This window comes from Helianthus annuus, chromosome 7 (genome assembly GCF_002127325.2).
Source record: "Helianthus annuus cultivar XRQ/B chromosome 7, HanXRQr2.0-SUNRISE, whole genome shotgun sequence".
In the NCBI taxonomy this organism is placed as follows: Eukaryota; Viridiplantae; Streptophyta; class Magnoliopsida; order Asterales; family Asteraceae; genus Helianthus; species Helianthus annuus.
Genome location: NC_035439.2, coordinates 95,783,161 through 95,801,223, shown reverse-complemented (window position 1 = coordinate 95,801,223; position 18,063 = coordinate 95,783,161). Strand labels below are relative to the sequence as shown.

At 36.5% G+C, this 18,063-nt stretch overlaps 1 protein-coding gene across 1 annotated transcript; it reads left to right on the top strand.

The window, feature by feature from the left end:
• Positions 1-2,867: 2,867 nt before the first annotated feature.
• On the top strand, positions 2,868-3,827 carry LOC110866778 (extensin-like). The gene has a single exon (XM_022115927.2). The coding sequence runs from the start codon at positions 2,868-2,870 to the stop codon at positions 3,825-3,827; it is 960 nt and encodes a 319-aa protein (XP_021971619.2).
• The last annotated feature ends 14,236 nt before the right edge of the window (positions 3,828-18,063 follow it).

The window sequence follows — 18,063 nt, the reverse complement described above, 5'->3', positions numbered from 1 at the left end:
GTGTGCGACGGTGTGAAGTGAATTACGCATGTTCGTTTTTAAAATACGAACGTTATAATATATAATTACAAATGGGTTGGGTTAAACCCTAATTACACACGTTATTTGATTAATTACGCATGGATTGGGTTAACTCTAATTACACACGCTCTTTGCATAATTACGCACACTATTGTTCACTCCCACACCATCACACATTAAGACCTTTTTCTATTTAAAACTTTCACTATTTATTTGAAACATATATTATTTGCATGTGCCTAGCGTGATAGGTATCGGTTATATCAAACTTGCCTTGATGACTTTTCTTTCTTTGTTTATTTTTATTTTGTATGGCTCGATGTGTGACGTATGGGTGTTCAGGATTCATTTCAAATTTGAAAAATTTGAAATTCGATTAAATTCAATTCGATTATGAAGAATTCGTTTCGACTATAAGAATTCGAATTTGAATTTGATTCAATTCGAGTCAAGTAAATCGAATACGAATTTATAATTTCAGATTCGATTTGAAATTCGAAAAAAAATTATACATTTTTATTTATTATTGTTATATACAATACATATATAACTTTTATTGGGCTATACTATAAATTATTTTCAAAATTTATTCCAAGTGTTAAAATTACCCATTACCAAACCCACTACATGGCCCATAACTAAGACCTAAGCAACAAATCTATCAATAGATTTATAACCCTAAAAATAATAACTTGTAATGTGAAGTGATTGCTCCTGACTTTTTGTTTTGAATGTTAGACTTAGGGTACTTTATTTGAAACTCTTTAATGTGATATCGTACTTTGTACTTTATGACTCCTTTAAAATTTAGAGTAAACTTTCATTTTGCTCCTTGTGATTTGGTCATTTTAACGGTTTTGCCCCATATCTTTAAAAATAGCCATTTTCCTCCAATAGTTTGCTATGGTTTTTCCGTTTTGCTCCCGGCCTCTAACTCCATCCAAATTGTCTTTTTTTTCCATTTTGCTCCCTGTGATACGTGGTCAAAAACCGGTGTTCGTTTATGTTTAAGTTCGGGTTTTTACGTAACTTTTAATCTTGAAAAGCCTACTTTTGATTAGATATGTGTTTTGTAGGTCTAGTGGAGTTTAAGGAGCTTTTCGGGAGCTTTACGGACAACCGGGACGAAAAACGGACCACCGGGACGCGAAACGGGTCAACCGAATTCATGAAATTGAAAAAAACAGAAAGTTGGTTATCTAAGCACCGTCGCCGACCCACAAAGGGGCCATCGGCGATGCCCCATGGAGTCTGCCGTCGTTCAAAAGTGTCGTAGACAGCTAAACAGGTTGTCGGTCGTTTTGGGTTTTGTGTATGCCGTCGGCGACAGACCGTATGGCCGTCAGCGATGGCCTCTCCGTTCTTCAGTCGCGAATTTTGCGTTTTTGTTGGTTGGAACGAGTTTAAACACATCTAGGGGTCATTATTTCGAGGGTTACACTTAGTTTGAGTTTGAAAACTTTTCTTGGAGCCACTTTTCATCATTAACTTGAATCCCAATCGAATTATTCCATCCATCACACCATTGATCAAAGGAATTCATCTTTATCACCATCATTTTAAACCCTAATCCATAATCATTATCATTATTACCATCATTCATCTAATTCCATACTTCACCATAAACCCTAATCATTCCATCCTTACCCAAGCTTCAAGATGATGATGTTCAAGCTCTCAATTTCCGTTGATCGCATTCGTCATACCGTGAGGGGCTAAATTTTCTGGGACACGTGGCTCCAATCACAGTGCGCCAGCACCGGAGATCTTCTAGAAGACACTAACGGTCGATACCAGTGATACAAGGAGGATATTCCCTGTTTGTCGTCTTCCGGCCCAAGGCCCATCAGCCCATCTCCTCTTACACTTCCCCGGCTATAAATAGAGACCTCCATAACAGGTTAAAGATTCCACACTCTCCTCTCTTACTCTTAACACACACTTATTTCCTCAAAGCAGATACTTATTCTCACGCCGGAGTCTGGTTAAGAGGGAAACCCCCATATTCCCCTCTTAACGAGCTAACGGTGTTTCTGTTTTGCAGGAAGAACGGATTAAGTCGGAGCTCAGGAAAGTTTAAGAAGATTAACCCACATGTTTGAAACATAAAACAAACTAATTAACCTTAAAATTAGTTCCGTGTTTCTTCAATCAATAAGAAATAATTCATGGTTTAATGGTACGAAAAGAGAACTTCGTTGATTAATTACTTATCTTGAATATTAGTAGTAGGTTTGCAATTAAACCTTAAGTAAAAAGTAAAAATAAGTAGTAAATATTTTTAATGTGTTTCTATTCGTTACATTTCATCGTTATCATAAGGATATTAATAAACATTTGGGTTTTGTGACAAGTGACGAGGAATGACCCGGATCAGCAAACCCGGCCCGGTCATTACCTATTATTTCATTATAAATATTTAATTACATACGTTTATTCTCGAATGTTCTATTCTATGCATGGATAAACTATAACCAAATCCCCAACCTTTTGGGAAGATCATGCAAATCCTTAACTTATCGGAGCCCATCTTAAGTTAAGGAAAACCCTAATGGTAAACTATAAATAGAGGTAAACATCTAAGGTATGATTCATCTTATCTCTCGTTTACTCTTTCTTCCTACACACTTAAACTTTCTCCCAAACCGAGACTTATTCTCACGCCGGAGGGTGGTTACAGGAATAACCTCATTCCTGTAACGAGTCCTAACGGTGTTCTGTTTTGCAGCTAGCAGTTTGGATCACCAAGAGTTGAAGTCCTAGTTGGATACTACCGTAAAGGTCAGTGTTTCTTCATTGGCGCCATCCATGGGACCCTTTCGGTAACAACAGCAAGACTGAACCCAATGGTAAGCGATCAGAACACGGCAGCAACACCAAGTCAGGCGATGATAACTAGCAACGCACTGTTGGAGACGAACCCTGTCACCACCATGCCAGCTTCACCTGCTGTAACCAGGTCTCTCGACTTGGAATTCAAAGCTGAAGGACCACCACCGGGTTTTACAGGAACCTCCGCCCTATCTTCTGGAACAATGGCGGCATACCTTTTCTCGTATAGTTCATTGCAGTTCCGGTCGGTGGAACCAACTACAACAAACGCCAATGTCTTCACCCCAACATCCACCACGAGTGCACAGACTATACGTCATAGCACTACGCCGGTTATCACGTCTGCAAGCTCAAGTACTACCATACCACAGGTGAGCACGACTCAGTATTACCAACCCTCAGTTACATACGCCATGCCGCCTCTCTACTCGGCAGCACTAACGGCGGCGCTGTCCACTCCACCACATCAACCAGTAGTCATGCCTACAGGAATCATGAATGCCCCGGTTACGCCAGGGAATCAAGCTTACTTCCCAGGATACTATTACGAACCCCCATACGGGTATTTACCCCCATACAACACTCCAACGTACACTCCCCAGGGGGCAGCACAAGGCTATGCTCAGCAATCGCCATACGCGGCTTATATGCCACCTTGGTGGACTTTTCCAACATCACAGCCGGTTTACAGTCAGACCCCGCCAACAGCGGAACCCGTGTATGACAGAGGAAACACATCTAGGCCTCGTTTTTCTCCAGACGAAGGCCCTAGCCCTACACTGAACATCACCTCGGCTCAACCCCCAGTTACCCAGGGTACCAGCCAGGGTGGGGCACCTCCTCCAATACAACCCATCAATGTAGAAGAAGACGAACTTACTAGACCTTACAAACCAGTGGACGCCACTTTCAAGTCCAAGTTCACCAGAAGAATAGCGGAAGCTCCTATTAAGGAAAAACCTAAGATGCCTTAAACTGTGGGCAAGTACGATGGTCTAGGCGATCCTGATGACCATTTCAATCTATTCAAAAGCGCTGGGGAAGTAGCCTGTTGGCCCATGCCCCTCTGGTGCAAGATTTTTGTCCAAACACTGGTAGGTGCAGCCCGGGTCTGGTGGGATAGTTTACCCACCGGGGAAATTGACAGTTTCAAAGATCTAGAGGCCAAGTTCATATTGTAGTTTAGCCAACAGAGAAGGCACACAAAAGACCGGAACGAACTCCTCCACATTCACCGGCGAGACAATGAAACAGTGGAAAGTTTCATTGTTAGATTCAACAAAGAAAGCCCGGCGATCCCAGGTGTCACGAACGATCTAGCGTGTGGTGCTTTCCTACAAGGGGTAAACGATGATGAGCTATTAAGAACACTCCACGGGAGGGATGGTGTACCTCCCACCATAGACGAAATCTTGAGGATAGCCAAGGTATACGTCACACAAGAGAAAGCTGTTGCCGCCAGTCACGCGGCCAACAGAAAGAAAGAGGCTCAGAAAAATCAGGATGGCGGAGAACAGCGGGGCTCCAAAGGTAAAGGTAGAGGAGACCGATATCAGAGAAGTGACAGAATGGACTCGCGGTATGATAGGTCTAAAAGCACCTATTCAAGGAATGAATCCTCCTCTAAACCGCGGTCCGATTACCCCAACTTGAGCAAAACTCCAGCAGAAATCCTAGCCTCTGAAACCTCAAGTTTAATCCTCTGAAGCCGCTGAACGAAAACCCCAACAAAGACACCAACAAGTATTGTGAGTACCACAAAGGAAGCGACCATGATACCAACGACTGCTTTCAATTAAAAAAGCAAATCAAATATTTTGTAAAGGCGGGAAAATTGGCTCACCTGGTTCGAGACATCAAACAGGGCCCGCCCCCATCAAAGAGGAAAAAGATAAAGGGGCGGGCAAGAGGCCACGAGAGCTAAACATGGTATATGCTAATAAGGGAAAGGGGACTAAGCGGAGTTTCTCCACGCTTGAACCGTGGATGCTAGCAACCATGACAATCGAGCCACGCATGGAAGATTTACACCTCACCACTGATGCCTTAATCGTGGTAGGTGACTATAACATGAGAAGAATCCTGGTAGATACCGGGAGTTCTGAAGATATCATTTACGAGCATTGCTTCAATAGAATGCAACCAGAAGACTGAAGGCTGTGTAGGATCGATTTGACGATCAAGTGAGTCAATTAAAGTCAATACACCACTGTTTGAGAAGCGGAAACAAACAAACAGTGTTGAAACAGAGAGAATTGAGTAGAAAACAGAAGAATATCACTTTAACACTTGTTTCTCATTAATAATTCACTTGAAAATCCGGCAGCAGTTCGGTATACAACTTTGGAATCCGTGCCCAAATGAGAAACACAAACACTATATATAGGCCTCCTTATTCCGCTTGAAATGACACTTGCCATTTCGAGCTGAAACACAACCTTCTGATTTCGCTTGAAAATGACAAGATGTCATTTCAAGCGGAATCACTACAATTAACATTAAATTTACATTTTAGCCCCATGTACTATACATACTTGACATATTTAGACCCCTAGACTTAAGACATAGGCTTTAGACATCGTGCACTAACAAACTCCCTATTGGATACAGCCGGAGTCTTCAGTCTTGGTCTTCAGGACTTCACAGCGACTCAAAACTTTCTTCTCTTGACTTTGGCTTTTTCCTTAGCAAATTTCTCAGCTTTTCATTTTCTTTCTTTGCTTTCATAGCTTCTTCAGCTTGCATCTTCATCCACTTCCTTTTGTTTTCTTCCAGTTTCTTTCTTTCCTTTTCAGCTTTCAACTTTTCTTTCTTTTCAAGCTTCCACCACTTTGAGTTCCATTTGTTATCAGCATTAATACTCTTTTGAAAACAAATAGACACCACTTTCTGAAACTGCATCGCTTGTTCTCTGTCTTCAGCTTGGAAGCGGATCTTGTTCACAAATAAACATTCGATGTCTTTTGCAGAGCAGTTTACTAACCACATAGGGTCATAAACAAAGATCTCTCTGATTTCATTCCCTGCTCTGTACGTTATCACAGCCTCTGTTGATATACAGCTATACACCCAGCCTATAAAACCTTTGTAGAACTCATGTTCCATCTTTGGCATTGGTATATTCTTCATCACTTTTGGCTTTTTCACATTCAAGATAGTTTCTTCATTTCCTGTTTCCGGATTAACTCTTCTAACTCTCTTTGGATAATGAGGCTTCCAATGCTTGAAGTTTTTCAGAGCTTCAAACTTTATCAGACCCCACATAGCAACATCATTCTTTCTCACCTTATATCCCAAGGTTCTCACCTTTGATAACTCCTCTACATCCCACCAAGGTAGGGACATAATATCATGCAACCATTCAAAGTACTGTACTCCACACTCTCTTCTAATAGCATATGCATTAACTTGAGGTAGAAATCCCCAGCTAATGATATCTCCCAGTAAAATACTTCTATCTCTTTGATAAAACTTCAAAGGACGCTTGAATTTTCTTTCATTACTATTCTTGAACCACTATTTAGTCTACTAAGTAAACTTCATCCATATTTTGTGTTAATGATTAGGGCAATTCGACCATTTTATATATAATTTTGTTAACTAGAATGACAATTCGGCCTTATAAAATGACCGAATTGCCCAATGTGTTAACAGAAATAATGGATGAAGTTAACCCAATGGACTAAAATGGAAACGCTAAAACCTTTTTGAACCCACATACGAAAAATGAAAATTTGTACTAAACTGCCAAAATGACACAAAACACATGGACTAAAATGGAATTTAATATGTTATTATGTTAAAAATCGCCACCACTTTTGATTTTATATATAAACAATGTTTGACCATTTAAAACCAAAATTAGAATTTGATATGGTGGTTGCTGTGCCTTAAGTTAAACAGGGGACCAGGAGTTTGACCCCTCAACTGGAGCTTTTTTTCAAATGGATATATTTTTTCTTCAACTGCAGCTTTTTCTCAAATGAAAATATAATTTTATGTGATCATACGTACATGTTACTTTTTAGTCTTGATTTATTAAAATTAATTACTTACATATAGTTTAATATTTATTTATTAGAGCCAATGATCTCTAGATCAAGTGGTGGAGGACTTGTATTTCTCTTGAGAGATGCAGGTTCGACTCCCACTTGGTACAGAGTGAGGCACTGGTGGGCAGTGATAGGAGACCCAGGAAAACCTGGGTTGGATCGTTGAGCCAAACGGGTTTTATCGGTAATTTCATCGTCGTGCCTACGGGCAGGTGGGTTACCGGGTTTTCCCCGGAATTGGTGGTGAACTCGGGTTACTCTCGGAGTACTCCGTTTGTCCAGTGGGTGCCCCGAGAGTGCTCGGGATTGAGTTTGTTGGCCGTTCAAAAAAAAATATATATTTATTTATTAGATTATAAAAAATAAAAGTTGATCCTTACACTTTCTAAATTGACATCTACACCCCCTATTATTTAAGTTAGCAGGTTAAACAGGTAGAGGATCCTGTACAAAGTCCAACTTTTGTGAGAAGGGTGAGAAATAATGTGGTGATGACAAGTGTCCTATATCTAAATTAATTCAAAAGGGTGAATTAGTAATTTTCTATTTCTTTCAATTAATTGATTAAAAGATAACTGCCCAAAATAACCGTCACCCTTTATTATAGGAATTCGAATTTAGGAATTAATCTACGAATTTGTGTAGTGTTATATAATTCTGTAGTGCAACAACCATTCAGAACTGTATAGTGTTATATATTTTTTATATAGTGTTACTTGGTGTTATATGGTGTTATAATATGGTTTTTGGTGTTATATAATTCTGTAGTGTTATATAATTATGTAGCGCAACCATCAAAAAACACTATATAACACCATAAATTATTAATTCTGTAGTGCAACTACCATTCAGAACTGTATAGTGTTATATATTTTGTATATAGTGTTACATGGTGTTATATAGTGTTCTTTGGTTATATAGTGTTAGATGATGGATGCATAGTGTTATATAGTGTTATATTTTCTGGTAGCATGTCTATGATGGATGTATAGTGTTATATATTGTTATATAGTGTTATATGATAGATGTATAGTGTTATATGATGGATGTATAGTGTTATACGTTTCTTACAGCAGTTACATATTTTTGTATTTTTAGAATTGAGGATCGATATAATTTAGCAATTAAATTTGAATAGCTAGTTTTTAGGAGATTAATGGGGTTTTGGTTATGTAGGATACGGTTACCATATTTGAAACATTGGAGAAGACACTATTGCCCTTCAATTTTACATAAGGTCCTTCTAATTTTAAACACAATTTACATTTTTATACCCTATTGATCTCAACCATTAGATCAAATATCCAATGGTTTAAAACACTTCTTACCCTTCTCACATTTTAGACACTTTTTACCATATCCCTATCCAAGTTAAACATTCACTTCAAATATTTGATAATTTGATTCGCCAACCTTTTCTACTTAATATCTTAACGTCTCATTTTTTTAATTGCTTTTACGATTTTAGACCATAGTGTGTCATAAATTACTATACTTTTTTATATCTATGCCAAACCATGTTAATGTCTAAATTACTTTTACGATTTTACACGGCTGTTGAAATTACTGTTACAACTTTACACCGCAACGACTGAGACATACTCTTTTTTTATTTATTTCAAATGGCGTTAATGTTACGCACGTACCCTGTGAACAAAGTAAAAAACACGTAATGTCACGTGGGGATATTACACATTAATGTCGTCATCGTAAATTGTAAGCGTAATGCTTATATAGGTTACACCGAGTTAGATCGGATACGTCGAAACACGTGTTTTCATATGGATAACACATCACATAACGTGCCGCCATAAATAAATAACTAAGGTGTCGCATCCGTGACGCGTGGCGTATGCCAGTTTTGACGTACATATCGGTTTAAATTCGCGTTTCAACGTAAAGGACTCACATTTTGACGTAAACGTTTTCCTGAAACAAGTTTGATCAAATATAATATGTTTTTATACTTATTTTTTGTACATTCGTAAACTGTGTTTGATAGCGAGTGGGTTAAGTATAACATTTTTTCATTCGACGGCTACCTATTTTTTCTTAGAAACAAGTCGGGTCAAATATACGGCATAAACTCGAGTTTTTTTTTTTTAACTTTCGACGCCGGCGCAACGCGCGATGGGTCAAAATCCTAGTTATGTTTACCTTCTAAAATATATTAGTAATAAAAAACTACGGGTATTTTATTAATACAAAATATTATGTTATGAGTTAATTATATATATATTAATAATTGGAGAACAGTTATTGAGGGCATTTTGGGGATTTTACACTTTGATCCTTTACACGTACTTGGACACCTCGCCCTCCACCGCTCCACTTCAAAAAAATCCAGATTAGAGAGATGGATATATATATATATATATATATATATATATATATATATATATATATATATATATATATAGAGAGAGAGAGAGAGAGAGAGAGCAGCTATAGCACGACAGAGACAGAGAGAGGAGTGGCGGAAATGGTGGAACCGGCCATCGTCTCCCGTCGGCCACCCTCTTGGCCTTCAGTCAGACCGGTGGTGGGTTGTGGTGGTTAAGATGCGTGAAACGATGGTAGAAGGCGGTGGTAGACGAGGGTTCCAGCATGATAATATGATGAAATAATGTTATCGGCGGTAGCTAAATCCGACAATGACGGTTGGCGGTTCTAGGGTTCCGATAAATGTACCATTGGTGACTCTCATCGGGCGATCTAGATAAAGAATGGGAGACTGGAAGCAAACAACGATAGAAGGCGGTGGTGCTCCGTTCGGTATCAAGACATAGATTAGGGAGATAGAGAGAGGAGTAAGAGCGAGACAAATATTAGAGAGGTAGTAGAGGGAATGGAGCAATGGCGATGGAGGAACAGGCGGTGGTCTCCGTCCGGCCACCGACCTGGTGGTGATGATTTGGCTGTTTTGACGCAACAAACAATGATAGAAGGCGGTGGTGCTTAAGGGTTCCGATGTGACAGTTTGACGACGGCGATAATAAACCTCCCTTTAGTCTACTCTTTTCTTTTGCCAGATCAGAAGATCATATCCTTTCAACAATGGGGGAGGGGGGCGATTTGCAGTTACTTGCTTGCTTAAAAATGTAAGATGATGATGGTGAAGGTTCTGGTGTACGGCTGTACCGGCGATCGTTCTGGCGACATCTTAGGTAATCGATTTTTTTCTTTCTTGCTGAAATTCATTGCAGGTGGTGTTTAAGAAAGATATGGGCAAACTTTTCGATCAATGAATCGAAGGGATTTTAGGCCCCCAGTTCTTCAAATGAAGAATTTAACGAGTTTTAATTAATGAACAAGTTTGTATTTGGTTTTCTGTTAACGCTAGTTTTGATTCGTTTTGTAACTAAAAATAATGATGGAAAAGGGTTGTGGAGGTTAGATTCAACGATTTTTTTATTTCAAATCGGCCGGTACATCCATGTATGGGCTTTGGTGTCACAAACTAGGGTTTGTGATTGTATGATTGTCTTGGCGGTAGTTTTTGATGGCGGCGAACATAGTTTGTGATGGAGAGCGACGAGGTATGTTTCATCGGATGAATAGACGGCTGTCAAGCGATTAGGGCTTCGATCAACTTCGGTAAGCCCTTTTCTATTGCTTGTTCGCTATTTGGTTAGATCGGTTGTCGGCAAACGCAAGAATACACCAACCCACCATCACCGTTCCACCATCTATCCTCGGCACCATTAAATCTGGCCACCGGACACCACTCCACACTCCTTTAACCCTTTCCCCCATAACAACGTGGCGGCTCAAGGGTTTTCCGGTGTTCTCCGTCTGTTTCCAGCAAAGATTGTCAAAACCCGAATCCTAGTTCTTTTTTTCGGTGAACTAGACTCTTTTAAGATCGATCTATGGTTGCATGTCATTATTTGACTCAGATGTTGATACTCCACCAGTAGTCCCGCAACCCCAATAGTGGAAGTAACGCCGTTCACGTTAATTGGAGGCTTATTGAAGGTAATCATTTAAGTGTGAAACTGTATTGACATCATTCATTGCTGAATTTCGGTAATAATTTTGAAATATTGCTTTTGGAGTCATGTTTGAAAGTTCCTTGCTTTTGGTATATCATGTGATTTTGAGTGTATTTTAAGGGGCAGCTTGTATTCAGTTCGATCTTGGTTTAGGGTTTTTTCGTTTGCAATTTGGTGCTAAAGGGCAAGTGAGTTCTGCTTTTGGTTTGCAGCTTTGGTAGCGCTGGTTTTATTTGATCATGAAAACTAAACAATAGAATTATTGTAACTTATGATTCAGTATTATAAATTAAGTTTTTAGCTTTATCCATAAGGCATAAAGTTTTTGAGGGTTTACCAATGGTATCAATAGTACAAGTACTAACCCTAAGTGTTTACTTTTTTATGATTTGCAGACACGTTTTTCTTAGATGGTGATATGGTTGCAATGGTTGACTTATAAAAAATCAAAATATTAAAAAAAAATGAAAACTTACAAGTAACCGAGGAAACTTTATAAGGCTATGGGGTGTGGAGGTGAATGGGGTTTAACGCTGGCTACACCACCCCAGCTTAGCGTTGGGTTTGGCGTTGCCCGCTTGGCATGGAGACTGTGCCTGACGTGGGGCGGAGGGGCTGTATGACATGGCAGGCTGTGGTTGGCTGGTTCAAAGTAGCCGTTAGGGGTAGCTGCTATGCCAAACCAATTTTTTTTTAAATTACATTTTATACCTATAAATACCCAACCCCAAACCATATTTTCCCATCTTCTTCACCCACACCCACACCAAAAAAAGAAAAAAACCGAAGGTAAACATGGTGCATTGGACCAAGGGGGAATTTTTTCTACGGAATTAGTTTGGTAAGATCCTAAAATCTTGTAAATGGTCTTAAGAATATAAGTACTTGGGTGTCGAAGGATTTGATTATGATGAAATTAAAAGGCTGAGAGTTTGATTCCATTGGAGTTGTGGTGCACACCTTCTTATTTTTTAAGCACGTGAGGTGATCTCATTGTTGTCATCAAAATATTATGTTTAAATTGTCTATTAGTTAAGCCCTTAACTGAGCGTTGCTTTTTCTTTATTGCTAAAAGCTATATAGTTCTTCCATAATGTTGTTGTTTTGTGCATTTGGTATAACATGTCTTTTGTTGAATCTTGATTGATAAGATGATATATTGCAAGGACGAGTTGCAGATTACATTTCGTTGATTGTAACAAATCATGGTGTTACTTTTATTTAATCAATAAAAGTTGTCCGATTGTAAGGTAACGGATCAACAGGTGAAACTGCAGGTTGTATTTCATAGGTAACTATAATTGGTGTAACATTACGGCTTTAGATAGCAGATTGCATTTTATTATTAACACTTAACACTCCAGCTTAGCTATAACCATGTTGATGGTTAATCTTTAGGACAAGAAGTATCAAGATGTTTACCCACTCGATACACACAATGTTGGTACACAGTGCTGATTACCAAATGGATGGGTTTGTTGACGGAGTTGAAGGTCCCTTTTTATGTTCTCTGAGGGCTGCAAATATGTCATTTGGAACAAAACAATGTATAACTATTGAAACAAGTAGAGCAGGTGGCTTTTAAAAGCCTAAGTTCTTAGTTTGCATACTTTCAAATGCCTAAAAATTGTATTCAATTATAACTCTTCAAACGTGTTGCGTCAAATGACATTAGAAAAAAAAGAGTATCCTGCCGTGAAGCGCGGGCGAATCCACCTAGTTACTTTTATGTGCCGTTCAAAAAAAAGAAAATAGGTTAAGTATCAAATACTATTTTTTTACAGAGTATATTACGTAGTACATATTATTATATAAATATACATGTTTTACTTGAATATATCTGTGTAAAAGCACTCATAATGGTTCCCTTATATATTTATGTAAGAGGACTCATACCTGTTTATATGTAATATACGAGGAAATACTATTCACCTCTGTAAATTTTATAATGTTTCTAAAAATGGTTGTAAGTGATGGAGAGAAAAGATAATGATAGATGTATAAAAAATATTACTTAATTGAAAAGAAGATAGAAAAATAGTGATTTTTAACGTAATTATAGGACCTGTGATAAAGAATTCAGTGTGAATGCTTTAATAGAAAAGAAATAAACCAGTTTAATAATTGGAAGAGCCATATAGATAGAACGAACTCTACCAGAAAATACACATATCTTGACATGTGAACAATGACACATGCTTATTTTATAACATTTAAATGCGTGTGTCAAGAAAAAAATGTCATGGTTTATAAAATTCAAGAAATTTATAACACTCTTTTTTGTGTGTCATCTCTTTAGCGTCATAAAAAAACAAGATCATTTTATAACATTCGAAAGTGTGTGTCAAGAAAAAATGTCATGGTTTACAAAATTCAACAAATTTATGACACTCGTTTTTGTATGTCATCTTTTAGCGTCATAAAAAAGACCATTTTATAACATTCAAAATCATGTGTCAAGAAAAAAATGTTATGTTTTACAAAATTAAACAAATTTATAACTCTTTTTTGTGTGTCATCTTTTTATCGTCACAAAAAACATTATATTTTCTAAATTAAACTAGTGAAATCCCATGCGCGTTGCGACAGACATTCGATCAGTATTAAATAGGTTTGTTGCAATACTGGTTTGATAATCGCACTCGATATAGCAACCAAAATATATATTACCAAAATGATATCACACTACAATAAATTCCATTTAGTGGCCCACATTTCAAATGGCATTTAGCTTTTCTTTTGCAACTAATGTAGGTTTTTTAGTGGCCCTTTGCATATGCCATACCTGCTTGACACACTTTTAGTGAAATTTAGTTTTTATGCCACTAATTTAGGTTCTTAGTGGCACTTTACGCATACCATATTTGTTAGCGGTGTTCAAGGTCCAGTTTTGACGGTTTTTAGGTCAAATAGTGAACCAAAGCATTACTAATGGCTTTTTTTATCATCGAATACCTAAACTGGGTACTAATCGCCGTTCTAATTAAGCCTGCCTCCTAATTGTCGTTCCCAATTAAACCTGCCTCCTAATCATCGTTCCCACTAAACTATATCGCTCCCACCATCGCCCTACCTTCTCCACCAATCTCATCTGCTTCCTCCTCCTCGGCCTTTAGCTGCCGCCATTGCCACCATCTCTCGCAACTTTCGAGCTTCAAAGTGTGATTAAAGTAGTTAACAATTTTTAGAGATTAAAGCAGGAGAAGCAACCCATATGTTTTAACCGATTGAATTGTTTAAGTTTCATCTATGGTTTGAACCGGTTTAAATTAAAGTTTATGACATATTAGGGCCTATAAGCTCCATTAAGATCTATGATGACTCTTAAAATTCAACATGATACATTGAGACATGTATAATTTATTAGTAAGAAAAATGATAGAATATAACTATCGACAATCCAATCTAACCCCTTAAGACATGATATAACCTAATTAATCATGGGTAATTAAAGAGCTATTACAGTTGACAAGTCCCAAGATAGTCCATTTGTGTATTGTAATCTAATATAAGTGACTACAACATAATCTAACCTTTAATACCTAATACAAGCGAAGAAAACCCATCACGAGTCATTAAGATATTCCATGTCTTTTAAGACCTAATATGATCTATGTATAACACATAAGTGCCACATCACTAATAGCATCACCCACCATCCTCATTCACCACCTTATATGGTATAGTCCATGACTCCCATCATCCTCTACCACTAATCAGATTCCCTAAATTAATTTAAGGAGGCTTATGGTTAGCATGGAAATATCCATGCTCACCATGCGTGGATAGAAAGGGGTGGTTTACCACGAGAATTATGTCACATGTTACAATCCATGACCCAAACCACCATTCGCACACCCCACAACCTAACTTAGTAAAATCTAATATCATCATCATACTCAGTAAATCCCATCAATAGCAAAGTTACGGTAGGCTCTGAGGAGGGTAAGATGTAGATTGCCTTACCTCTACTCCGTAGGAATAGAGAGGCTACTTCCAGTGATACCCTCGGCTCGATTTAGTAAAATCTAATATGAATCATTAAAATATAATAACATTTATGTCATTTTATAAATAAATATAGTTATATATTTTATTAAAATTAAGAGTAACATCTATCGTTCGTTAACTTCCTCCTAACTTATTAGTTATTAGAACTGAAAGAATTATTTTTAAACACAAGATTATAAACCCGTGTATTACACGGAGTTAAAGATAGAAATTATGTAACTTTACAATGCATGCACAAATTTACATAAGTGAATTATTTTTATATATACACCAATTTATATAACTTAGGTATTCTTTTTCTTTGTTGTGAAACAATGAAAGTAGGTGATCCTTTACATTCTGTACAACTTCGTTCGTAGCAAGTATGACTCTATTATGAAAATATTCAGATTATTTGAAATATTAAAGAATAACACTGGTAGTATGGTATTTTATGATATGTTAATAGAAAAGGTAAACTCCTATGCTTTGGTAAAGTTAAAATTGTTATTAGTGGTGATGCAGATGAACATGTATAGCTTGATATTAATTGTTTTTTGAATTTTGAAATTCTGATACGCATTTTGATAATAGATCCCGAAATTAGGTTTTTTGAATTTTGAAATTCTGATATGCGTTTTGATAATAGATCCCGAAATTAGAGTCCTAGATGTAAAGGTGGAGATGTACTCTGATTGATCGTACATGTAAATTACCAAAATTGGGGACAAGAGAACATAATTATTTTCATAATTTATTATTGAAGCTGTTTAATTTAATTTAAAATTGAAACTGTTTATCATATAGAGTATTTTACTTATCATGTAGAGTATTTAAAATTGCTTATTGAATTCAATATATCATTTAATTCAATTACAATTTATTTAAACACTATTTATTTAATTAAGATAAATAAAGCATCTATATAGTATTTATTTAATTCATATATTTAAATAAATAAGTAGAGTATGATACAACATCTAAAGTAAAACAAAATATATAACGAATTATTCAAATTGTTTATATGATTATCTTTTGTTATGATAAATATCTATTATGTTTAATATCTGCCATAACATTTAAACATAATATTTACTTTAATATTTACCATAATCATAATCTTTTTCTATTATGTCATGTAACACCCCAAAACCCGCATGCTTAATTCATGATTATAATTTATGTTATGAAGTGGTTTAACTGGTTATAGATAACTTAGTTAGAGTATTAGCCAAATAGTGGGGAATGAAGTTTGTAACAATTACAGAAGAGTAACAAACTTGAGGGAGTAAATGTGGTGGAATGGAATTAAGTTTTATATAAAACAGGGTTCTAGTATGTGTGTAGTGTGTCGTGTATAGAGAGAAAGGAAAAAAGGGAAGAGGTGAAAACCTCTCAAAAGCAAGAAGGAAAATTCAAAAAATTGGAAAGGAGGGGCTTGATATTCAAGATGCATGAACCAAGTATTAGTATCATCTGGCCTTAAAAATCATGTGGTAAGTTGTAGATTCTTACTTGGTGATGTTGCATGAAATGGGTTATGATCAAATCCGTGAACTAGGATGAACTTAAGCATGATTTAGTATTAGAATCACTAAATAGAACTTGTTTTGTGTATGACTTTGAGTAATTTCATGTTTTGAAGTGGAACCCATTTTACATGATAAAGATGGCGACATGGGTATGTCAACCATGTCTAATCCTTATATAAATTTGATGAATTATGTAGTGTTAGATGCATAATTGTTAGTAAGGTTGAAGTAACAAAACTACAGTGTTTCATTCCATTTAATATTGTGAAATTTAATTGAAGCATAGATGTATTGATGAAGTGAATGCAAGAAGTAGGAATGAAAGCATGAAATACTTGTACATTGTGCTTAGATAGTAGTACGCACACCAAGTGCTTGATGAAAATTTAAATGACATTAATATGTGTAAGTATACAAGTAGTGGATAAATATGCATAGAAAGTGATAATGTTGTATTTCATAGTAAACTAACACGAGGAATGTGCTGTTAAATGGAGTTCATATGGAAATTGAGATTTATTAGTATGACACATTAGGAACTTGTACATTCTGTTTGAATGGTATGATCTTTACCACATGTTTGAGTAATTGCCTGATTACGATTAAAAAGTAAATGTGAAGTGTATAAGATTCTAGAAAGGGGTAATGTTGGAATGATGTTGGGATAGCTAAGTTTGGGTCATGCAATAATTGAATAATCATAGAAATGTTAGCATGAATGAAAATGATCGTTCATGTTTATGTATGTAACCAGGTGATCATGTGATTATATGTGTGTTACTACATGAGTATGAAATGTATATGATGTCCGTAGTATAATCTACTATAATGATGTGGATGTATGAGATTAAGTTGTTAATTCATATGATAGACAATTGACTTTCTGAAAGTCAACTATGCATATATAGCATAGTAAGGCATTTTGTCACAAATGTTATGTTAGGGAAATCATTAGGTACATGGTATATCAATATTTGTTATATGTGATGACACGAACAATTATGTGGAATGAAAGATGCGATTTCTAGCTTATACATTGTGTTGTTGGAATTTGACTAGTAAAGGTCAATGTAGGATATGAATGTGAAATGAATGACATTTAGAATGTGTGTGTATGCTAATAATGTGTTAACCATAATGACATGAAAGTATAGGATAATGTAAGGTGGGTGGAAGCATGGAAGGCTAACGAAAAGGATACGAGGAAGCATGTACGAAATGTGCGCTCGAGGTAAGTGATTCTCGAAATTCACTTCTTATATTATAAAGAGTAAACTACCATTTTGGCCCCTGAGGTTTGGTCACTTTTGCCACTTTAGTCCAAAACTCAAACTTTTTACATCTGGGTCCCTGTGGTTTCAGTTTTATTGCCATTTTAGTCCAAAAATAAAATCAGATCATATTTTTCTTATAAAATACTGTAATTTTGTCCTTTTCCACAGGAGCAAATCAAGTCGTATTTATCTTATAAAATCTGGTATTTATTTATAAAAAAAGAAATAACCATTTTGCTCCTGAGGAAAAGGACAAAATAACAGGATTTTATAAGACAAATATTACCTGATTTCATTTTTGGACCAAAATGGCAATAAAACTGAAACCACAGGGACCCAGATGTAAAAGGTTTGAGTTTTGGACTAA

Bases quoted from the DNA above. Each gene is read 5' to 3' on its own strand.
- LOC110866778 (XM_022115927.2), top strand. From the start codon at position 2,868: ATGGTAAGCGATCAGAACACGGCAGCAACACCAAGTCAGGCGATGATA.